The 24,677-nt window shown below is 44.1% G+C and overlaps 2 protein-coding genes across 5 annotated transcripts in view; one reads left to right on the top strand and one right to left on the bottom strand.

Annotated features, from left to right (window-relative positions):
- Positions 1 to 3,939: 3,939 nt before the first annotated feature.
- On the top strand, positions 3,940 to 21,961 carry PRG4 (proteoglycan 4). The gene is given in 13 exon segments (XM_054515744.1): positions 3,940 to 4,036; positions 6,332 to 6,454; positions 8,489 to 8,608; positions 11,906 to 12,007; positions 13,524 to 16,177; positions 16,180 to 17,368; positions 17,371 to 17,610; positions 18,465 to 18,551; positions 18,968 to 19,107; positions 19,776 to 19,932; positions 20,500 to 20,679; positions 20,801 to 20,926; positions 21,858 to 21,961. Coding segments are annotated over 13 exon segments (5,319 nt in total).
- A 44-nt stretch (positions 21,962 to 22,005) lies between these two features.
- TPR (translocated promoter region, nuclear basket protein) overlaps positions 22,006 to 24,677 on the bottom strand; it is a 33,342-nt gene continuing 30,670 nt past the window's right edge. For all 4 annotated transcript variants that reach the window (XM_036387781.2, XM_036387784.2, XM_036387785.2 and 1 more), the window contains exons 49-51: positions 23,990 to 24,108; positions 23,056 to 23,154; positions 22,006 to 22,214 (exon numbers count right to left, since the gene is read on the bottom strand). In XM_036387781.2, coding sequence (XP_036243674.1) covers positions 22,159 to 22,214; positions 23,056 to 23,154; positions 23,990 to 24,108 — 274 coding nt within the window. In that variant the 3' untranslated portion in view covers positions 22,006 to 22,158. The remainder of the gene's footprint in view (positions 22,215 to 23,055; positions 23,155 to 23,989; positions 24,109 to 24,677) is intronic.

The following is a 24,677-nucleotide window of genomic DNA, read 5'->3' as shown; positions in this document are numbered from 1 at the left end:
TTCTTAAAAGCCAGAGGTGCTCTTTCAAATTAACTCTTTTTTTCCCCCTACAATCAGATAAAATGCCAGTGAAAGGTAGCCAGCTGTACATGGAAGAAAGCGACAGACTGTAGAAGGCAAGACAAGGAATCAAACCTTTGATCAATTATCAGTTGTCCCAGAATTGCAATCCCATGAGCTTCCCACATGAAGGCTTTTATCTCCTCTGCACCACCCCCTTCTTTGCCCCTCCAAGACCCCAACCCTGAAAGTCTATCAGTCCTTCCTGCAAGACGAACATTTTTCTGTGATTCTTGATAATTTTTCTTAGTAACTTCAATGAGACCTCCAGCATTCTCATTTAACTTGCAATTACATTCTTTCTACTATTCCTTTTATGTGAAATAAGGGTTCACCAATCTGTGAATATTTAACAGGCCAACACTACTCCAAATACCTTTTCCCTTTCTCCTGTTGCTCAGCTCAGTTTGTCTGTATCACTTCTGCTGGGATTGCCCAGCAGCTCTCCCTGAATCCTACAGGGACTCAGAGCACCCAAGGTAACTTAGTGTCCTATCCAAAAGTCACAGGATATTCTGAGGATTCTGATGGGTTTACAAAGGGGACCAATGAGGGAACTGAAAAATCAGTATGGCTTCTGTCAGACCAGGCTCAGATCATGCCAACAACTGTTGTCTGGAATTTCACTGACTTACATTTTCCATGTGATCCCAGTGGATATGATCACATCCCCAAACCACTATCATAAATGTGACTGACTGATGAGCTTGTGGAAAAGCCAAGGCCTGAAAAGGCACTGCTGGGTCACAGGCATCAGTGTAAGGAATCCATCCAGAAACAAAAAATAACAGCAATTGTGCTGTAATTGGGATCATTGCAGTACACAGGCAAAGGAAGGGCTTATTTTTCACCTCTTCTTTTTTTTCAAAATGCAACCTACTAGGGAAGTTGGAAGTTCAGATAAGATTTTGGATACGCATGCCAAGGTTTGATGAAGGGTTTGCGTTGCCTGAAAGCCTTGCCAAATCAAATGACTGGCCAGTTGATATTAAGTGAAGCAATAAAAATCAGACAAAAAATAAGGTTCTCTCTTTTTGATTGGAGTGACTAACCACAATATTAGGTCCCATGTGCTTCTTTAGGACAAAATAAAATGCTGGTGAAGCCATGTATCCTTATTTACTCATCAGGAATGATGAGCAAATGTAATGAGTCTTGTTTCCCTAAAGGCAGCTGAACTCAAAAGAAGGAAATGAAACATTTTGTACTTTCCCTATGTTATATCTGTGTTTGGGATGCAGCTCCCCATTCCTCTCTGGGCCCTTCTCCCTGGCACTCCAACCTGGGCACAGCAGCAGGAGCACACTCTGCCCAGCACGTGTGCCCTGAATACTTTTCTTGCCACCTATGACAATCTATAACAATAATTAAAAGCAGGATTTCAAAGTCCATGCCTAAAAACAAAGGGAAGACCAGCAAAAGCTGGTCAGGATCAGCCCTCACCTTAGTGTTATCTGCCCACCCATCTCAATGTCACAGTGACACTGCAATGTTAAGGTGACTTAGGTGCTCTTCACAGCCTGTTGATCCACTTACCAAATTCTTTTCACTCAAACTTTGCAACTCCATGTGACCTCTAACAACCCAAAAGTTCAATTCAGAAGAGAAATTAAAAACACAATCCTACCAAAAGGAACATCCAAAACACAATGCAGCAGCCAGTCACAACTACCCATTTTTCAAGTGTGTCTGTACCCAACTGTATGATTCAGTTGAGCCCTGGCATGTTGACAGAAAAATGATAATAATTTTGATCTTCTGGGTTTTTTTATTGAGTCATACACACACATACACATATATTCACCTCAAGTAGCCAGCCAGTATTTACTGGGGCTCACAGCTGCACCAGCTGTGAATTGATGGAAAAAACAACAAATCTACTCAATGTCATGGATCTCAAAGTAAGGATACACTCATTAATTCAGTCTTAGATGTTTTGCTTGATCAAATTATAAATTAAGTTATAAGGATTTTAGTACTTTTCTAGGAAACTTCTCATCTTATTGATCCTATTTGGCTACTCTAACAAGAACTTCTCCCAGGCTTCAAATAATCATAGACAGGTACCATTCAACCCAAGCCAGGGTTTCTTTATCAAGGTTATGGTCCACTAAAGAAAATAAGATGTCTTATTAGAAGACATCTACTATACATTTCTTTTTGTATGACCTTGAATAAACTCCATAAAAACTCAGTCTTCCCTTTCCCACAAAGTAAAGTAATAGTTACTCCATTTAATTGAAGCAAATAGTTCTTCCATCTGCACACTATGCAGAAAAACTGAATGGAAATCTCTCTATTGTGATAATACAGAAATTAGAAATTCTAGCATAAAATTACTAAAGCTTTCAGTCAATGAACCAAGTGAGGGAAACATTCAAACACATGTTTAAACCCACTCCTGTTCTGCATTATTTTCCTTAAGAGACTTATTCTCATTTGAAGTGCTTTCCTCAACTAGGATCAGTGTATACTATACCATATTTATTTTTGGGGTTAACAGAACTACTTTGGGACTCAAGTAATATAAAAAAGGAGGTATATTAAAAGTTTCCTGGCCTTTAGGATAATTTCTGAATAAAAGATCCCTCCTAAAGACCAACAGTCAGGACTGTAAAAACCTACTCTGTCTCTGAGAGTTACAAAAGACCATTTCCACTATCCCAAATCTGGAACCAATGAACACAAAGACCATTAAAACAATTAAGGCCTCTTTCATTCATTTTTGATGTCTTACATATCGTATGTTCAATAACTTTGTCATTTGACTCAGTTCTTTGATTTCTAGCCAATGCCTTGGCAGCGTTTCCATTCAGTTCAGGGGAAAGTACAAAATATTCAGTGCAAGTGGTGAATTACTTATGTCTGTATGAATTAGCTCTCCCAACGTTTTGGAGAAGATACACCATCAGTAGCAGATAACACTGCATCATTTCAGGCTACTGTCACCTAAGCTCCATTTGACAGGAAAGAAAATACACTCAGCAATTGCCTGTGATGATTTTTTATTGCTCTGCAATACTCTCTAATGCCTTCCAGCTGCATTGAGGACAATTTGTTCATTTCTCTCAGTAATCAAAATGTGTTTTGACTAGTAAGTCCCTATTTAGTTTTTCTGTAATCGTTTTTCTTAATGGGAGTATTTTCCAGATGTTGTGTTAGTCTAGTCATCTGGGCCCTCTTCCAAGCCCTGTGGAAAGTTTGCTGTCATGAGCTGTCATTGGTGGTGTGTTTAACAAACTGCCTAATTACCTGACCCCAGCACAGCTCCAAAGCAATATATAAGGACTCTGGAACAGCCCTGGGAGCAGACACACTCTCTGCTAGGTAAGTGCTACACCTGTCTCTACCCAGAGCTCTTCTTCAGTAGGAGAACAAGGAACTGGGACAGAAAATCCAAAGTTTTCCTTTTGAAAGAAGATTTACTTTTAGCCTATGTTTCCATTTGACATATTTCAATGTTAGGTTATGGTTCATAAAATTATGTTGCTGAATAACTAATATTCTGTCAGTATTTGGTTTTATTATAGATTTTCATTTATCAGTATTATAACTTTAAACATAGTTGTGCTGAAGTTTGTGTTAGAAGATTACTGTGACTGTAGTCTTCATGTAACAGAATTCTGCAAAAATTTATTTCTATTACTTGTTCATAATGAATTTCTATAGTCTTACTGCAGAATTTAATGGCTAATTGACTAATAATCAAGAGGGAATTTATGGAGAAAATCTAAATTAGTGATTTTTCCTTGAACAATTTTATTATTTATTTTACATTTTTATCAAGTTAGTCTTTATCTATAAAGATATGCACAGCATTAAAAAAATTATGAATTAAGTGAATTGCAGATAGTGATGTGAGATTATTTCTTTTTAGGAATGATGTCGTACCTGAAAGTTATGATCATATGGAACATACTATGCCTATCCCTGGTGGTCCTTTCACTGTCCTTGATTCCAGAGGTGTCTTCTCAAGGTACTGTAACACACAAAGCTGAAGGGAGGGTGTCTAGGAGTGTGTGCCTGACACACATTAAGAATATTTCAAATGCATCTTCATAAAAATACTACTTTCTAGAACTTTATTCAGATAGGAAATATTATTCAGTTTTATCATCACTGAATAGTTTCATAAATAAATTTTAGTGTAGCATGGTCCTCTTTTTTTGAGGAATAACATAAAAATATAAATATAATGCAAAATGTATATTGCAAAATGTATATGAATCTATTACTTTTTCCGTAGACAGTTTACAGAGCCTCCTGCCTTCATACTAATGTATTTAGCCCTAGTGATTTGCAGTTTGATTTAGAAAGAATCTAACATGAGAATATCCACAAAGGTTGGCTAAAAATATTTCAGTAAGCTCAGGGAAAGGAAGGTCTCTACCCTGCTAAGGGCTTTCCCATTAAATGCACCATTGTTACACTACTGAGGCAAATTTGGGGAATTATTTCTCTAATGATACTTCAAGCTCTATGATTGATTCCTTACTAAAGTAACACTGTTACATGAAGCAGAACATAACCCCTAGCAAATCCTGTGCTGTTGCAGTTTTCTAATAGCTCTCAAATTTTCAGGGGGATGACACTAGGTATTACTTGCTGGTAGAAAATGATTTATTACTACTTGATAGCAGAAAGCACAATGTCATGTATCCAAGAAGTTCCTCAGGGCACCCCCCATGCCAGAGGTAACCTTACGTTGACCCCTTGATAAGTGATGCCTTCCCACCAGTTTCAGCAAAAATCAAGACTTTTGCCAACAGCAACCAGGACCATTCAGGCACTTTCCTTACAAGTAACTCCATAACTTACAAGTCATAAACTTAAAAGAAACAAATGAGTGAAGAGGTGCAACTATTGGACTACTACATATTATCCATATAACTATTGCACTTATTTTCTTTCCATAAAGGAAGAAGGGTTTAATATATTTGGCATATACCCATAAAGGAAGATGTCCATTTTGTCTTTTCAACTGCTGTATTAATAGCCCAGTAACTCAGGTCCATTAATGTCTCCAGTTATCCACTTGGTTCCACTTTTCTATTTGTAGCAAAGTGATAACAAGCATTACAAGTACTGTCTGAGAATCACTGTATATGTAACAGATATAATATTTGTTATCCCATGCTCTTCCTTCAGACACACACACATGGAGTGTGTGGTGCTAGAAATTGTCTTTGGTGTTGTGTTGTGTTACATGTTATTTCCATGTTGTTCCTCAATGTTTCAGCTGATTATCTGTTTGGGCTTGCTGATTGTTCAGCTTCTTTGTTTGTATTTAGGGACGCTTCACTTGCGGTCCTGCATGTTTCATGTCCAGAAGAAGCTGTTAGCTGGTTGTGTTTTCAGAGATTTCACAGAGGAAGGGAAGGGTTGCAGGGTGAATATCTGATTTGGCAGCAGAAGGTAGCAAGGCACTGCTGAGCTGGAATGCTCACAGGTTAAAGCAGGACACCTCCTGATGTCTTGTTTTGCCACCTGTTATCTGCACCATTTCTTGTTATCCAGCATTTCCTAGCAGTCTGGCAGTAAAGCCATTATGGGATGAGCTTTTCTGTTAGTCTGCTAGTACATAATCTTCTAATTAACAAAACGTACTTCATAGGAGTTACAGGGCTAGATCCCAACTGTTCTTAACCTGAGAGCTGATACCAAATTCTTCCTTGACATCAGGGAAAAAAATATAGTGTAGGGAGTAGGCAGATTTTGAAACTTCCAATAAAAATGGTTTCAGGGACCTGTATTTATTACGACAGCGCTCTCCAGTTTCCAAGCTTGCCTGATTAGATGGGTTATTAGGAACAGCATTACCAACAGTAAAAATCAGACATCTAGGGGGTCTGTCAGGTATGGGTGTGTAGATGCACACCTATTATCATACAGAAGGTGAATCAAATTGGAAAGTAAATCAGCAAAGCTGATATATTGTCTAAGGGGCTAGTTTGGAAGTCTGTGGTCATACTACAGAACCAATCCTCAAGGATTCCTTAATTTTCAGACAAAAAGGGTTAAGTTAGCTCAGTGGAAGACCCCTCTAACCTGAACACAGGCTGCTGCTGGTCCTCAGGCTGGCTCAGAGCAAACCTCTGCTCCCCACACCTTCAGGAGGGGTCATACCAGGCCCTCAGCTTCTGCAGTACTGAGTGAAGAAACCACATTCTGTAGGGAAAAGAAGAGAGAAACTTTAGTCCTTTTCCATTCAGCATTTCCTTAAGGACCGTTGTGGTTGGGCAATGCTTACACCAGTGTTGTGTGATTTTAGATGTATCGAGCTGTACAGGGAGATGTGGGGCAGGGTATTCTAGAGAGCATGACTGCCAGTGTGATTTTAACTGTCACCACTACATGGAGTGCTGCCCTGACTTCAGGAAAGTCTGCACAGTGGGTAAGTTCCCAAACACAGCCAGTTCCTCTCCTCAAAATTCCCCTCCCATCTCCCTACCACACCAGTGTCTCCTCTGAATGCTTAAATGTCTGTTGGTTTGCTGTGTCCTTGTTCCCTCTCATACATGTATTGTTGTTCCCCTCAAATATTCAGGATAACCTCTTGCAATCCAAAGAAAATTGTGTATTATTGCCAAGCAAAGAATTTTGCTTTTTACAAAAGCAGAACTAGGCAAGATTGGCAAAAACTGTTTGTTTTCTACTCCTTAGTGCATTTGTACTGTATGTGTCTGTCTCTTATACAAAGAAAAAAAAAGTGTTAAAAGCCAATTTAGGGTTTTGCAGAAAGAAATTCTGACATATTCCAACTCAAATTTAAGAAGTATGGATGCTGTGTGGTCTAATCCAAAGCCAGGGTGTCCTTCCATGGACAGAAATTGACTCTGGATCAGAACCATGTCCAGTCTGCTGGAAAAGGTGTTTGGATGAGTATTAATTTATGCTTTATTTATAGGCAAAACTTCACAATGTAAATAAAAACAGATTATTGCTTTACTGAGCATTAAAAGCATTTTCTTAGGAATCGCCAATGTCAGAAACGTCAGCGATTTGGGTAACAGTAGTTTATTATACTACACTGTGGTTCCAGTAGGGTTACAGGAGTAACAAATACTTCTCAGAACCAGCTACACCACTGAGTGTTGTTCAAAATGCAGACTTAGCACTCCCTAAAATTCCAGTTCTGCTGCCCTGACACACACTGGGGACACTTTGCCTTTCAGTCTTCCCCATCCTCATTTTGCTTTGTGGGGGACATCAGCATTTCTCACAGCTGAAGATGCAGAGTGTGGCATTTTAATATGGAGGCTATTTATTCATTGTGGGTCAGATTCAAAAGGTATTCTGGCTTCTGCACAACATTTAACAAAAGTTTAAGGCTAGAGGAAGTCTTCCCTGTTCTACTCTAAATCAGTGAGTCCAGGCAAGCACAGCAGGTGCCATCCTGAAAGGATGCAGGCAGGCATGTCTAAGGACTGTTGTCCAGCTAGTGTGGAATCAACACTGACTAAATGACAGAAATGCCAGACATTATTTATGAATAAAAATTTCCCTAAGATAATAAAAATAACTCTCACCTGTGCATGTGGGATGGATCCATTGCCATCAACGCTGATTCCACAACTGCACTAATCCAAAGATGTTCAGAATTTGCCTATACAGCAATCCTAATTTTTCTTGATACTGATTTAATTGTATAACACGATTTTATGCCTTGTGTGCCACAGAGGCAATGACTTCAATTGAGACCTACATAGAGAAAGTTCTTTTTCTGAAGTCTAATAGCTGTGCACACTCTTTCTAACACAACATGGTCATTATTTGATATGAAATGGCGGTTTGGTCAGTGAAGTTTCAGAAGTTAACCAAACATGAAATATTAAAATCATGTGGTTATTAATCATGTCAAAACATGGTATATAGTCCTTTAGTACTAATAATTTAAGAACTGTACTAAATAATTCCAAACTGGTCTCTTGAGGTAACTTGGATAACCTGTTCACACAATTAGGTTGCAGCGTTTGCCTGGACACACCAGGTACACTCGGTTGTGACCTAATTAAGTGAATTATTTTTCAGAAATGCTTTGGTAGACACATCATTCTTGTTGCAAAGGGATACCCTGGTGAACACTTTCCTGCAAACCCAGCCCAGAATCTCAAGATCACTCCTGAGATCACTGCTCTGTGGCTGGGGAAGCAGAAGCCTCCTACGGTGGGACCTGGCTAAAGTGAACGCGGCAGTCAGGTTTTATCGCGCTGTCAATCCAATGTCACTGCCATGGCGCAGTGCCCTTCTGGTGGCACTGCCTGATCCAAACCCCACATCACAGACAAAGCCTGGATCAGACCAGGATAAGCGCCTGATTTTACGGAGCTGCTCTTGGCACAGCTCGAGCCAATGACTTCACTGTAGAGAGGTCCCAGCGTTGCCGGTGAGCTGGCCCAAAGCCTGACTGTGCTCTGTGTCCCTGCAGCCGCCTCCTGCGAGGGACGCTGCTTCGAAGCCTTCGAGAGGGGCAGGGAGTGCGACTGCGACGCCGACTGCGAGCGCTACGGAAAATGCTGCCCAGACTATGCCAAGCACTGTAAAGAGGGTAAGGCATTTCTCCAACTGCTTCTCAAAGACATGTTTAAGCACAGGTGCTTTATCATAAACAAAACTCTGTGGGCTTTGGTGACAACTGAAAAACAGAAAACAGAACAAAACAAACAAAACCAAACAAAAGAAAATAGAACAAAAATAACAAAACCTAATTTCACAAACAAATTGGCCAGCTTCTCAAGCATGAACACTTTACAGAAACATCCAGGTAGATGTCCTGGAAGTCATCACCAAGATGTGAATTCTGAGGTTAAAGTTGTATTTTACATTAGGCTCTTTTGGCACTAGCCATGCTCTGTCAGAGACCTTACTCAGAATACCATGTGTAAAGATAAGGTCTGCACCTCAATAATAGAATTCAGCGAGAGAAGCAAGGGAATCAGAACAGATTTGTTTGGAAAAGATCTTTTGAGACCATTGTATCCAACCATTCCCCCAGCACTTCCAAGGCCACCCCTAAAACATGTCCCCAAAGTGCCACATTCACACAGTTTTTAAATCCCTCCAGGGATGGGGACTCCACCCCTGCCCTGGGCAGCCTGGTAACCTAAACCTCCCCTAGAACTCCTAGGGGTCATTTCCTCTTGTCCTATCCCATGTTCCTGGGAGCAGAGCCCGACCCCCCGGCTGTCCCCTCCTGTCAGGAGCTGTGCAGAGCCACAAGGGCCCCCTGAGCCTCCTTTGCTCCAGGCTGAGCCCCTTTCCCAGCTCCCTCAGCCCCTCCTGGTGCTCCAGCCCCTTCCCCAGCCCCGTTCCCTTCCCTGGACACGCTCCAGCCCCTCAAGGTCTCTCTGGCCACGAGGGCCAGAACTGGACACAGCACTCGAGGTCCCTCAGCAGTGCCAGCACAGGGCACAGCCACTGCCCTGGGCCTGTGCCCACACCAGGGCTGGCACAGCCCAGAGGCCATTGGCCCTTGGTCCATCTGGGCACACCTGGCTCACATGTAGCACCAGCACCCCCAGGGCCTTTTCCACTAGGCAGATGAATAAATGAATTGCAGTAAAATGTTTAGTTCATCTTATAAAAACAAGGTGGAAGGTTCAACCCCCTTAAAATCCCCACCCATCCAAAAGTGGGGAATGGCTACTCTATGCCTTGGGATTGTACTACCTGGAGCTCCAGACCACTTGCTTGAGGCTACCACAGTCACTGGCAGCATACTAGAGATGCACATCCTGCATTCTCCCCATCTCAAATCCAACATGGGAAGAGCAGCCCAACACAGAAACCCATCCTGCAGGGTAGGAGGGAGGAACTGCATGTCACATGTTCACAGTGTAGCAAGAAAAAATTTAAGAAAACACACATTTTACCTTTAGGCTGCAAGTTCAGTCCAGGGCAGAATCAGTCACTTTTGTTCTGTCCTTTTCTGCAGAGCCTGGTGGGGTTTCAGCTGAGCACAAAGGCACAGATCTGGAGGTGCAGTCCCGCCCTCACATAGCTTTAAGGACACCAGCAAATGAACTCTAAAAAACAACAACAGGATATGTTTAATTCCATCATGTCCTTAAACTTTCTGGTACCTACAGACCTAAATTAATTTCTGTCAACACACTTGACAAGTGTGGTTTGGCACGAGGTTGTTGCATCCACAGAGCAGCCCACCTCCAAGGCAGCCAATTCCAAAAGCCTGCAGTGTAACACACAACACAAGTCAAAATTATCATTTGGTTCTCTTCACCCAAGTGGTCCCCAAGTGCTGGGATAGTGGCTTGGCTTTGCCACACAATTGCACAGTAATTTAGGCTGAAATAGAGTCTATATCCAGCAGACAGACTCTATGTCTTTTGACTGAATATCTAGAGAAGTGTCTTGGAAGCATATTGAGGTGAATTTGCTGCTTATGAGGCTGCTTAATGTTTCCCTCTTTCTGCTCAGTTTATCACACCCAAACACTCACAAAACACTGTTAAACCATTTCACTTCTTCAGTTAAAATAGAATGAAGAATTAATCAACTGTTCCTAATCTTGAATAATTTCTTCTGTGTTGTACTAAACTTTGCTATCATTTTTTGTCAAAAAATCCAGCAGAAATCCCCCAAACCACTGTACTCAGTATTTTACTATTTATGTTATGTTTGAATAACTGAGAAACCTGTTAAACCTCCTGGAATAAATCTGCTGTTTTAGCATCCTCTGAACATTTTTTCCTGTACAGTAAAGGCCAGTGTTCGATGCATATCCAGAGCTCACTGTTAACTTCCCCGTTCTCCAGAAGTGCTTTAATCCCTGAATACATGTACACACATAAACAAAATGTTCCCCTCCCCAACAATTGGCTTTCAAAAGAGTCATTCAGCTTCAACTACAATTTCTCTGTCTTCCTCAATAAATGTTTCAGGAAATAGTGCAATACCCAACCTTCCTTACTTTGAGCACTAGCTCACTGTGAAAGTAAATCTTTTGACACCATGGTCATCCCTTGGAGACAAAAATCCATTCCTTTTGTAAAAAGCTGATTACACACACCTCTGGCAGTTACCAGCTCCCTTGGCTGGATCAAAATAATTTGGCCAGTTCCCTGAGCTCCACCACATTTCCTTCACAACTAACAAGTTCCTTCTACAAGGCTATGCCAGTAGCTAATTTCTAATTATACAATTTAGCCAACAATTAATTACAAAACATTATCTGGCTCTTACTGGATACAACTGAATTTCCATTCACTCTTCAGAGCTGAAAAATCTGAACACAACCTCCTATTTCTCCTAAAACTCAGCCTGCTAGAAGTTACCTTAATACCCATGTTGATTTCTTGGTCCACGACTGCTTTGTAGCTCCTGTTTCCTTCAAGGAAACCATTTCTTTTAAAATATCTCTCCAAAACAATCATTTGTGTAGAATTATCACATCTGAAGAGCTGCAAGGATTATCAAAGTAAATTCTTGGCTAATGTGACAGCTCTCCTATCTACACTAGAGTTAGTTATGTATAGTGAAAGTCAAGTAGTAAAGTCATCTGTAGTGAAAAAAAAATAAGGCAAATTTTCAGAACATAGAGCTCAGCTCAGAATTAATTTCTTTTCCCACCTCAAAGTTGCCATTAGCTAATAATGCCTCACCTCAAACTTCTGGGAAAAATATTGCTCCCATCTGTGATGAAACACTTAAGGATCAAAAGGGTATTTTTGCTCTTTTTCACACAAATAATTGTGTAAAGAATCCTATAAATGAAAAGAAACTTAGTGTTGAGGTCCTGAAATGTTGTAATCACTCTTATACAGTTGACACCAAGCACTTATAAAGATAAAATAATCTGTTAATGGGAACAGCTTCTCTCTTTCAGCACACACAGAAAAGCCAACCCCAGAGACTCCTCCAGACAACAAATCAACATCTAAAAGGTCCTCCACAGATGAGGAAGAGTCACCAGAGGAAGCTGTGGAAGGTAGGCAAGTATATGGATGCACCAGGATGGGTGTTACCTGAAGGAAAATTAAAGACCATTTTCCTGCTCTGGAAATAGAAAGCTGATCCTAGACATTACCAGACAGTTAGCAAGCTTGGAAGCACTTGGTTTATAAACTGATTACCTCACCAAGCCCTCAGGACTTTGGAGAGTTCACTCAGCACAGACGGTGCAGAGAGGTGATGTCTCCTGTGTCTCTATTGGATCATCACACACATCCTCCAAACACAGGGTACAGACCATTGTCAGTCTTGGACAGCATCCATGGCTGGAACAGGAAGGGTGGGACAGTGGTGAACTGGCAGCACAGGAAAATGTCCTAGCAGGTTTCTTTAGCTTCAATCAAGCCAGCCTTATGCTGCTTCAGAGAACACATTTATTTATTTATTCTGACTGGAAAATATGCTGCTTTCCTGTGTTCTTTGGTAATGTGCTCCAGAGTTTGAAGTGATAACTCAGGAGACCAGTTTGAACTTGAAGCACAATTGAAAAGACACTAGAAGTCAGTCAATATTTTAATCCTCCCACCCTCTCTTCTTATTTTTTGTTTTAGATTTGGAGTACTTATTTTCTGCTGTTCCAATTTCCTATTACAAAAAAAAAAACCCAAACAAAAAAAAACCCCAAAAAACAAAACAAAACAAAAACCAACTAAAGAACCCCCCCAAAACCCTAAAAACCTTATAGTGGGTTAAATGAAAGAAAATTAAAGAAAATTCAAATAACCATTAATAGGATCTCGGCTGGCTTATGGTATTTCAGATGCACGTGATGGGAGTGAAACCTATTCTGCAATGTTCTGCTCATACTAAACACACAACATTTGTGAATGCAGAACTAATCTGCAAAATCTCAGAGAGAGAATACTTAGGGAGAGATTGAAATGCAGAAACATTTACTCTTCTTCTTGCTGAATAACAATTTGACTGATATCAATGTAACTATAAATACAAGAGAGCCTTAAATCCATACATCACAATGAGGAAAACAACCCAAGGAACAAAGATACAGCAGGAGATGCAGTCAGGGCTCTATGTTCAGGAATGATTTTCATCCTGCTTCCCTACCTCTCTCCACTGATTCCAGGTTGTTGGTGCAGACTAAGTTATAATGTAGGGCAGTGGAATAAATCAAAATAACAGACTGAGAAGGGAAGTGTTCTGTTAGAAGGACTATTTTTCAAAGTGGCTTCCTTTCCATGAAAGCAGCAGGAAACCCCTGGCAGCTCCACCAACAGGCACCAAACTAAACCCTGAACTTGGGGCAGCACCAGGTTGGCCAAAAGGGACCACCTAAAACTGAGCTGAGCTGCTGCAAAGTCCCATGCAGACAAAAGGAACTCCTATTTCACCAGGTCCAGGTTAGTTTGGCTGTTAAAAAAGGACTTGCTATTCCAAAGGAAGCACCTGTAGCTAATGGGTGTAACACAATAATGGGCAATACCTACCTTCATGGTAAGTCCAACGGCTGAATTGAATTTGTATTTGTTCTGTAGATCCTGAAATCCAAGTGACCACTCCTGCCCCAACCACAGAACTTGCAGAGACAACCCCTGAGGCCACAGAGGAACCAGCGACCGAAGCAGAGCCTCCCACTCCGGATACAGCAGAAGATGTGACCCCTGACACCACAGAGGAGCCACCGACTGAAATGGACCCAACCGACCTGCCCCCAACACAAGACCCAACCCCTGATGCCACCGAGGCAGCAGCAACCGACAGTGAAGCTCCCACCAGCCCCACACCTGAGGAGACAACCCCAGAGGAACCAACAACACCAGAGGAGACAACCCCAGAGGAACCAACAACACCAGAGGAGACAACCCCAGAGGAACCAACAACTCCCACACCAGAGGAGACAACCCCAGAGGAACCAACAACTCCCACACCTGAGGAGACAACCCCAGAGGAACCAACAACACCACCACCAGAGGAGACAACCCCAGAGGAACCAACAACACCACCACCAGAGGAGACAACCCCAGAGGAACCAACAACACCAACACCAGAGGAGACAACCCCAGAGGAACCAACAACCCCCACCCCTGAGGAGACAACCCCAGAGGAACCAACAACACCACCACCAGAGGAGACAAGCCCAGAGGAACCAACAACACCACCACCAGAGGAGACAACCCCAGAGGAACCGACAACACCACCACCAGAGGAGACAACCCCAGAGGAACCGACAACACCAACACCAGAGGAGACAACCCCAGAGGAACCGACAACACCACCACCAGAGGAGACAACCCCAGAGGAACCGACAACACCACCACCAGAGGAGACAACCCCAGAGGAACCGACAACACCACCACCAGAGGAGACAACCCCAGAGGAACCAACAACACCAACACCAGAGGAGACAACCCCAGAGGAACCAACAACCCCCACACCCGAGGAGACAACCCCAGAGGAACCAACAACACCAACACCAGAGGAGACAACCCCAGAGGAACCAACAACCCCCACACCTGAGGAGACAACCCCAGAGGAACCAACAACCCCCACACCCGAGGAGACAACCCCAGAGGAACCAACAACACCAACACCAGAGGAGACAACCCCAGAGGAACCAACAACCCCCACACCTGAGGAGACAACCCCAGAGGAACCAACAACACCAACACCAGAGGAGACAACCCCAGAGGAACCAACAACCCCCACACCCGAGGAGACAACCCCAGAGGAACCAACAACACCAACACCTGAGGAGACAACCCCAGAGGAACCGACAACACCAACACCAGAGGAGACAACCCCAGAGGAACCGACAACACCACCACCAGAGGAGACAACCCCAGAGGAACCGACAACACCACCACCAGAGGAGCCGACAACACCAACACCAGAAGAGACAACCCCAGAGGAACCAACAACACCAACCCCAGAGGAACCAACAACACCAACCCCAGAGGAGCCAACAACCCCCACACCTGAGGAGACAACCCCAGAGGAGCCGACAACCCCCGCACCAGAGGAGACAACCCCAGAGGAGCCGACAACCCCCGCACCAGAGGAGACAACCCCAGAGGAGCCGACAACACCAACACCAGAGGAGACAACGCCACCACCAGAGGAGACAACGCCAGAGGAGCCGACAACACCACCACCAGAGGAGACAACCCCAGAGGAGCCGACAACACCAACACCAGAGGAGCCGACAACACCAACACCAGAGGAGCCGACCCCAGAGGAACCAACAACACCACCACCAGAGGAGACAACCCCAGAGGAACCGACAACACCAACACCAGAGGAGACAACCCCAGAGGAGCCGACAACCCCCACACCAGAGGAGACAACCCCAGAGGAGCCGACAACACCAACACCAGAGGAGACAACGCCACCACCAGAGGAGACAACGCCACCACCAGAGGAGACAACGCCAGAGGAACCAACAACACCAACACCAGAGGAGCCGACAACACCACCACCAGAGGAGACAACCCCAGAGGAGCCAACAACACCACCACCCAAGGAGACAACTCCAGCAGAACTGACAACTCCCACGTCAGAGGAGACAACCCCCCCACCAGAAGAGACCACCCCAGAGGAACCAACCACACCAACACCAGATGATACAACCCCCCCACCAGAGGAGCCAACAACACCAACACCAGAGGAGCCCACCACCCCCAAAACAGAGGAGACCACTCCAGAGGAGCCCACAACTCCTAAAGCAGAAGAGACCACCCCAGAGGAGCCCACAACTCCTAAAGCAGAGGAGCCCACAACTCCTAAAGCAGAGGAGCCCACTCCAGAGGAGCCCACAACTCCTAAAGCAGAAGAGACCACCCCAGAGGAGCCCACAACTCCTAAACCAGAAGAGACCACCCCAGAGGAGCCCACAACTCCTAAAGCAGAAGAGACCACCCCAGAGGAGCCCACAACTCCTAAAGCAGAAGAGACCACCCCAGAGGAGCCCACAACTCCTAAACCGGAAGAGACCACCCCAGAGGAGCCCACAACTCCTAAACCAGAAGAGACCACCCCAGAGGAGCCCACAACTCCTAAAGCAGAGGAGCCCACAACTCCTAAAGCAGAAGAGACCACTCCAGAGGAGCCCACGACTCCTAAAGCAGAGGAGCCCACAACTCCTAAAGCAGAAGAGACCACCCCAGAGGAGCCCACAACTCCTAAAGCAGAAGAGAAGAGACCACCCCAGAGGAGCCTACAACTCCTAAAGCAGAAGAGACCACCCCAGAGGAGCCCACAACTCCTAAACCAGAGGAGCCCACAACTCCTAAAGCAGAAGAGACCACCCCAGAGGAGCCCACAACTCCTAAAGCAGAAGAGACCACCCCAGAGGAGCCCACAACTCCTAAAGCAGAAGAGCCAACTCCTAAACCAGAGGAGACAACCCCAGAGGAGCCCACAACTCCTAAACCAGAAGAGACAACCCCAGGGGAGGTGACAACTCCCAAACCAGAGGAGACAACTCCAGAGGGGCCAACAACTCCTAAACCAGAAAAGACAACCCCAGAGGAGCCAACAACCCCCAAAACAGAGGAGACAACCTCAGAGGAGCCAACAATGGCAGACTCTCCTACTACCCCAAAACCTGAAGAAACAACCCCAGAAGAGCCAACCACCAAGGCAGACTCTCCCACCACCCCAAAACCTGAAGAAACAACCCCAGAAGAACCTACAACAAAGGCAGACTCTCCCACCACCCCTGAAGCAGAGGATGCTGATTCCCCAACTACCCCTGCAGCCCCTGAGGCCAGTAAAGCCACAGCTTCTCCGAGTAGTGCTGCACCCACAACAGTTGGGAAGGATTCCCCCACAACTGGGGCAGCGACAATGCTTTCAGATACCACAATGGAGATCAAGGAGACAACAACACCAAAGAAAGACAGAACTACTCTGCTTAAAGACATTTTCACAGCTGCAACTGGGAAAGACACAGTTACTGTAGCTATGGTGACAACAGCTAAACCAGGTGATTCTCCTAAAGGTATGGATGATGTTCCAAATGCAGCTCCTATGGCCAAGGAACCTGTCACTGCAGCAGCTGAATCAGAAACAACTTCTACCGACACCAAGACTGCAACAACAGCAGCCACAGCTCCCTTGCCCAGTCACACTGTGCTGGTAACAACCATCGAGGAAGATTCAACTCCTCAGCCCAGTGAGGCTGTAACACCAAAAGAAAAAGAGACAACTACTGACACTGAGCAGGCTGGGCCAGCAGCAGACAAAGAGAGCCCAGGTGCTGCTTGTGTTATTGTGGAGATGACAACAGCTGGTAAAAAAGAGGAAACAACCATTCAAGAAATGGGCACCACACCTGGAAAAGAAATGGAAGATGTCACTGAAAAGGCCCCTGGTACTGCCAAAGAGAGGTAACTACAGTTACCAAAGAAACCACAACAAGGGATAAAAAGGACACAATAGAAGAAATGTATCTTGTGTCTAATGGGACATCCAAGCCAACAATACATTTCCAGGAGGTCACTGAGGCCTTAGAAGAACCTCATCCAACTGAACCTGAAACTCTGCCAGCAAAAGAAGAGCCCGAGATAAACAAGCCTTTAATACAAGTTGGGGACCTGCCAATGTTCCCTGGAGAAACACCAGGTAAGTGCATTCCAGCAGGTACAAAAGCATCAGCAGCTGTGGAATTAATTAAATCCTCCAGGTACTCTAGAACACGATCTACAATAATTGGTTTCAGTAATTGGTCCTACTGAAAATTGTTTGCTATAAGTTTCTCCTCCTCCTGCTTGCTATTGCAGAAGATGCAACAGACAAAAAGTCAAGGAAAAAGATGACAAATTTCTAAATCCCATGAAAAAATTGCTAGAAGTCAGGCTGCATACCCACCCTCCCTCATGGTACCTAACCTGGTATTTTGTAGCCACCAAGTAAAAATATCATATAAAAGAGACAAGAAGTCTCTTGCCTTGCTTTCTGCCACAGCCTTTTTCATGCCTTCTCTTTATTTTAATCAGACATAGCCTGCAGGTTCTTGAGCAATTTTTGAATCAGATACTGAAAGATGTTTTGGGGGAAAAAACTAGGGGTTTAGGTGCAAAATACTTGAATTTCAGTCTAAAAGAGATTCATCCTTCCTTTATATTTAACTGCATATATATATATATATTTAACTGAAAGGAAGCATAAATGCTTTTTTTTAATAACAAGAGGGAGAGAAGCTGCTAAAGTAGCTTAAAGGAACAATAAAATCCTAAATCACGTAGCACATAAGGTGTTTGTAGGCGTTTGCCTGAATTATAGGTACTTAGGTGGCAACAAGCAAGGACACCCACACCTGGTCACTCGGCACTGCCGGGGCCATAGCACCAGAGCCGACCTTCCTGGGAACACGTCCCCAATGAGGAATTAATCCCTGGCCCACCGGCGGGGCCGAGGGGAAAGCTAAGGCGGTTCTTGTGGAACCTTAAACAAACCCACCTGGCTGTGTTTTGCAGAGAGGAACGACGAGAAGGACCTGTGCAGCGGCAAGCCAGCGGACGGCATGGTGGCCCTGCCCAATGGCACCCTGGCCGTCTTCCGAGGTGAGGCTGCTCCGAACATCCTCCACCTGCCCCGGCGTGGCCCCGCTCCTCCTTCACCGGCCCGGCCCGGCCCGGCTGGCTCGCCGGCCCTCCTCCTTCCCCCGCACAGCGCCAGAGCTCCTTCCTCACCTGCCCCAGCCTTCTTTCTCCGCCTCTCTCACCTTTCCCGAACCTAATCCTTCATCTTCATCTTCACCATCACTTCCTCCTCTTCCTCCTTCACCTGCCCCGTCGCTCTTCGTCCTCTTTCTCCTCCCTCACTCGCCCCGGTGCCACTCACCCCTCACGGAACACTCCCGAGCCGAGTCCGTCCCCTCAGACCCCTCATGGGGCCGGCTCAGCCTCGTCCCCCGGGGGCAGGACGGCGCTGTCCCTCGCTGTCCCCGGCGCCCCTCACGCCTGTCCCCCCCCTCCAGGCCACTATTATTGGCTGCTAAACGGCCGGAGCCCACCGACCACAAACCCCCGCCGGATCACCGACGGCTGGGGCATCCCCTCGCCCATCGACTCCGTCTTCTCCAGGTGCAACTGCGACGGAAAAACCTTCTTCGTCAAGGTGGGAGTGGTCCCGGCCGGCACGATAGGGCGAGGCTGATGAGGAGCAGCTGGGGAGGCTTAGCTGGGGGAAAAGGAGGTTCAGGGGAACCTTCTGGCTCTGCTTAACTCCCAGACAGGAGGGGACAGCCGAGAGAAGTCGGGCTTTACTCCCAGGAATGAGAGAAAAGGGCCTTAGGTTGCACCAGGGGAGGTTCAGATTGAATACTGGCGAAAAAGATTGCCTAAAATTATTTCTAGTATGTTTCCCAACCTGAAAAAAAAAAATGCTAATGAAATACCCATGCCTCATTAAAGCTGTTAGCAGTTACTTCCCCATAAATCACTCAGTCCTGGAATTCAAGCTGCTCGTTATATCTATGAAAATTTAAGAGATTTAGAAAGGAAACCCCTTTATTCAGTAACCCCCCCCCCCCCTTAAAAATTAGCTTTTAAAATACTCTAGCCCTACTCAAAGGTTAAAAGGCTGCAGGAGGTACTTAATGAAGTTGTAGTAGTTTTTTCTCATCTGTCTGGATGTAGGAGTGATTCCAGTCAGATTTACAATGTAGCTATTAAAGTACTAGTAGTGCTTGTTTATGGATTATTCTTCATGTTTGTTTTGCAGTTGAAATAACCAGGAATTAACTTCCTCTAAAGCTCTTTTTTTTTTTTTCCTTAAATGCTCAGGGTCCCCTGTACTGGCGCTTCACTAATGGCGTTATGGATAATGGCTATCCCAAACCTCTCGCAACTGGATTTGCAGGGCTAAGTGGGAGAATAGTAGCAACCCTCCCTGTGGCAAGATACAACACCAGACCAGAATCTGTTTATTTTATCAAAAGAGGTATGTCTTGTATTCCTGAAGTTCAGGGAACATCAAAAGATGCTTGAATTGCCTTGATCAGGCATAAAATACTGTTTCTCTTGACCCAAGACCTATTTCTTTCAAACACAGAAACTCAAATGATGCCAGTGTTCCAGGTGTTCAAAAATAGCCTGAAGCTTAAAAAAATTTATACTAGAACTTGGAGGTCTTTCAGTGCATTTTTAACCAGGTCTGTAAGGGTGAGAATCCAGGAATCCAGCACTGGAGTGGCTGAACATTGCAATAAGTTTTATCTGGTGGTAAAGCTACTTTAGTCTCAAGTTAAGTAGAGAAGGCAAGGCTTTAATCTTGCTAGTTCATAACTATGTGTGGAAATTTCCATCTCCATTTCTGATTTCCTATTTTGAAGTAATTTCCTTATCTTACATGAATGGTGTGTGGGCTGTACAGTCACCACAAGAATGTCATTGATTTCTTGTGTGTGATAGGAATATAATGACATTTTCATACCTAATCAAGTTGAGTGTTTTTGAGGGGGGGGGATTTAAATTTTTTTAAAACTAACAAAACAAACGTGTGTTGTAGATGGGAACATGCAGCAGTATGTGTACAGACAAGAGCCAGCCAAGAAGTGTCAAAGAAGAGCCCAGGTCACCATCAGATACCCAGCCTTTGTCCCCAGAGTTGTCATCCGGCGGCGCTTCCAGCGCGCTGTGCGAATGCCGACCGTCATCCGCACCGTCAGGATCAACCCCCACCCTTCTGGTAAGGGGACATTAAGGCTCTCTTACACAGGTGCTTTCACCTCTGACACAACATTGTGCTTGGGAGGTTTTAATGGCTGTAGGGGACACAGCTCCTCACAGAGGGCTCCTTTTGCTTGCAGGAGTTCTGCGCAAGGAAGTCCAAATGACAACGTACTGGAGAGGGCTGCCCAAGGTTGTCCACTCAACTCTCTCCATACCCAACCAGAACAAGCCCGATGGCTACGACTACTATGCCTTCTCTTACAGTAAGTAAAACTAAAGCACATCACTATAGACCTCAAAAGGGAGTGGGGAAGAAGCTCCTGTTATCACTTGTAGTACTACTTTCAGCACTGCTAAAAAGTCCCGAGAATTAAAATGCTGCCCATAATCAAGAGATGTTTCTATTAAGAATCAGGACAAGGTGCAGCAATGAGATACAGAGGTTCAAAGCAGCCAGTTGGGGAATGCATTGCCAGGGAGTTCAGCCTTGTAAAGGGACAAACCTTTAATGAAGGATTATGTTAATGACAGACTGAAGTCTTTGGATCACAACACAGCAAGTTTTTTAATGGCTTCTAGGGAACTTTGTTTCTGACAAAACACAAAAAGGAGGGAGATAAACCACTTAACTTAGCTCAAAAAAATTATTTACAATCCTAGATTAGGTAGACTCATTCCCCCAGCCAGGATCCCATATAAGCATTCCTCAAGTTTTCAAAAACCTAAATAGCTCTATGAACAAGCCATACCCAAATACGGGCTATTAAAGTCCCTGTCAGTAAGATCCAATTCCTCATCTTGGAGGAATCAGCCTCACAGGCTCATTCACACTCAGGGACCATGGACTTCCCACTTCTGTGGTGAGTGCAGGATTGTTGTGGATGTAGTTAGTTTGATTTCCAAATTCTTAAGACTATTTCTGTGTTCTAGCAACACAAGAACGTTCTTCCCTGCTCCTGGGACAGATTTAATTATTAGCAATGCCATAAAACTTACTACAACCAAGGACACCTGAAAAATAAAGCTGAGGACAGAAATTTATTGTTGGAGCCTCTCAGCTCCCTATATGCACATGGAACAGTAAATCTGTTATCCAGGCCTAAGCGACATTAAAATTCAGGCTTGAATTTGTGAATTTTTCTCATGAATTAAATGTAGTTTCTGGAATTTAATCCTGACCTCTCTTCCTTTCAGATCGGTACTACAGTTTGGATATTGGCAAAAGAATAGCACGGCCTGTTACTGCTCTTACAGGAAAGACTGTAACCAAAGACTGGTACAACTGTCCCAGCAAGTGATGAACAGCAGACGAGTTTAAAACAAGATGCCATTTGGATGTCAATGTTTTTTCTAATTTTATTAATAAAAGACATTGAAATATGTGCACACAACTCTAAGTATTAAAATGCTGCTTCAAGCTCTGGCTTCATTACACTAAGCAATCACAGGCAAACTGGCATTTTGTATACACAGCTGGAAGTCCTTTACATTTCATTTAACTAATGTTTCCTCTGTTCAGGCCTCCTCTGCCTCCCATGGCATGAGTTACACCTGTGCAGGGAAAGAAAACAAGTGCATTAGTATAAACCCTTTTCATCAACCATTGCACAGGTGATACTTCATCATTCCCTAAGGAATTGTCAGGGCAGTGGAGTGGTTCCTTTCTGATACAGTTCAAGTTTCCCCTTTCTCCCCCTCAGCCTGGTGACACATGTACATGTCACCTGTGTCATGCAAAAAGCTGGGGGTGACTTGTGATCCTGAGCCAAACCTATGAGCAGAGGATTCTTACCTCATCTGAAATCACTTAGTCCCTCCTTCTTGTTATTAAAAAAAATGGTGACAGATGGAAGAAAATCTATCCTAGTCCCACCTCCTTATTTTTATCCCCTTAAAATACCAGCTAATCTATATTTCAATGCTAATATTGAGTCCTCTACAATGTTAAAATAATGCAAAACAAAACAAAATCCAAAGGTTTTTTTTAAGTACAGAAGTTGCAAAAATATTTTCTTGCCATGGTTTAACTCCATTACATTGGAAAACCTGTAATACTTCCAATAAAGCTTTTTTCAATGAGTACACATTGATATAACTGGAATCCTTAATGTACCAAATGGAAGCTCCTCTAATGCTAAAACCAGAACTTTCTAAACTGCTGTCCTAACAGACTTGTGGAACCTTCCTTTAAAACTTTGAAGATCTAATGCCCTTTACATTCTCTCTACTGATAAGAGCCAGGTGCTACTGCAGAAGGAAGTTTGCCTGTCTGAAACCCACTCAGCCTAACACACTAAACCCAAACTAGAGCTCAGGGTCATACACCAAACCAGAGGGCAGGGCTGCTGTGTCACTCACTCACTCCCTGGCTGGAGCAGCCAGGAGCACTTACCCCTCTGCCTGTTGAACTGCCGGCCACGCACGCCCGTCCTCAGCGTCGGGGGCTGCAGCCGGACACGGCGCAGGGACTTGGGCTGAGTGCTGCTCGTGTCTGTGGGGAGAGGCAGTGCAGAAAGAAAGGGTGGCTGTGCCTGCCAGCTTCTCATCTTTACATCTTTTGATATGGGTTATGCTTTCTTTACTTTAGAATGATGGAGGTGCCTCCTTATTTCATTGACCTCTAATATAAATAAAAGCTTCAAAACAAATAAGTTGCACTTCTCTTGTTCTCTATACAAGGGGTTAATTGATAACTCAGTAGAGATTAACTTATTGTTGTTTCACTATTTAATTAAAAATATTTTAAAGCTGACATCAAATATGCCAGTGGATAAACCACCAAAGTATCAGTAACATTTGCTCCTTGAAGTGTTATTCTTTTTTGGCCTACTCCAGTTACTGCAGTCCAAGGAAAAATGGTTTACCAAAGAATCTATAAGCATCAAAATATGATCTTGCTCTTACAGAATCTGGGGAGACCTTAGTGACTAAAGGGGCTCCAGGAGAGCTGGAGAGGACTTGGGACAATGGCCTGTAAGGACAGGACAAGAGGGAATGGCTTCCCACTGCCAGAGGGCAGGGTTAGATGGGCTATTGGGAAAGAATTGTTCTCTCTGACAGTGGTAAGGCCCTGGCACAGGGTGCCCAGAGAAGCTGTGGCTGCCCTTGGAAGTGCCCAAGGCCAAGTTGGAACCCAGGTGTCCCTGCCCATGGCAGGGGTGGCACTGCATTGGCTTTAAGATCCCTTCCACCCCAAACTACTCTATGAGTCTGATTCTAAGAGTTTTATCTTATTTTGTATATCCTGGCTACCAGCCACAATACTGGACAAGGGAATTCCCACTCTTAATGAAAAGGTATGAACTATTATTGTGATTATCCTGTACCTGCAGATGAACTTGAAGGAGGATCCTGACTAGTTGAAGGAAGATCTGACTCATCAGATGCTTGAACAGATTCTTCTTCTTGCTGGCTATCGATTTCTAGACCTGCTTCTGAAGTAATGCTAGAAGGGAGGGAGGGGGAGGAGAACCATGTAAGTGTATTTGCATAGTTTCAAAAAGGTCCAGAAAAAAAAAAGACCTGTCTTGGAACACAAAGATCTAATGAAAATCAAAAGTAAAATATAGCATAAAATGATAAAGTGTCCCCTTTTAGATCTTTACTTCACCATACTACAAAATATAGCAATTATTATAAATATTAAAAATTGCACTTGTAAAGCAAATGACAAAATTATTTGTCTTCAAAATTCACTAAGAACTGCTTATTCCAGCCCTGTGCTTCATCTTTTGTACATGCACTGTATAAACTAGGTGAATTAATCATGTATGTGTGCTTTGCACGAGGAGTGACTTTCTGTATTACACAGGAATGCCTTAGTCTTTATTCTACAAATTGATCCTTCAACCCATGCCTTTAATATCAGTATTTGACTATTGCAGAGTGCTCTGCATTCTTAAAAAATAATTTTTTTTGGTGACTTTTATATTAACTTTGTAAACCCCAAGGAGAAGATCAGCAGAAAACCATTGGTTTTGGATGAAGACTCAGATTGTCCTGCCTCACAGCACT

The sequence above is a fragment of the Molothrus ater genome, chromosome 9 (genome assembly GCF_012460135.2).
Source record: "Molothrus ater isolate BHLD 08-10-18 breed brown headed cowbird chromosome 9, BPBGC_Mater_1.1, whole genome shotgun sequence".
Taxonomy (NCBI): domain Eukaryota; kingdom Metazoa; phylum Chordata; class Aves; order Passeriformes; family Icteridae; genus Molothrus; species Molothrus ater.
This window is presented reverse-complemented; position numbering and strand designations above follow the sequence as displayed.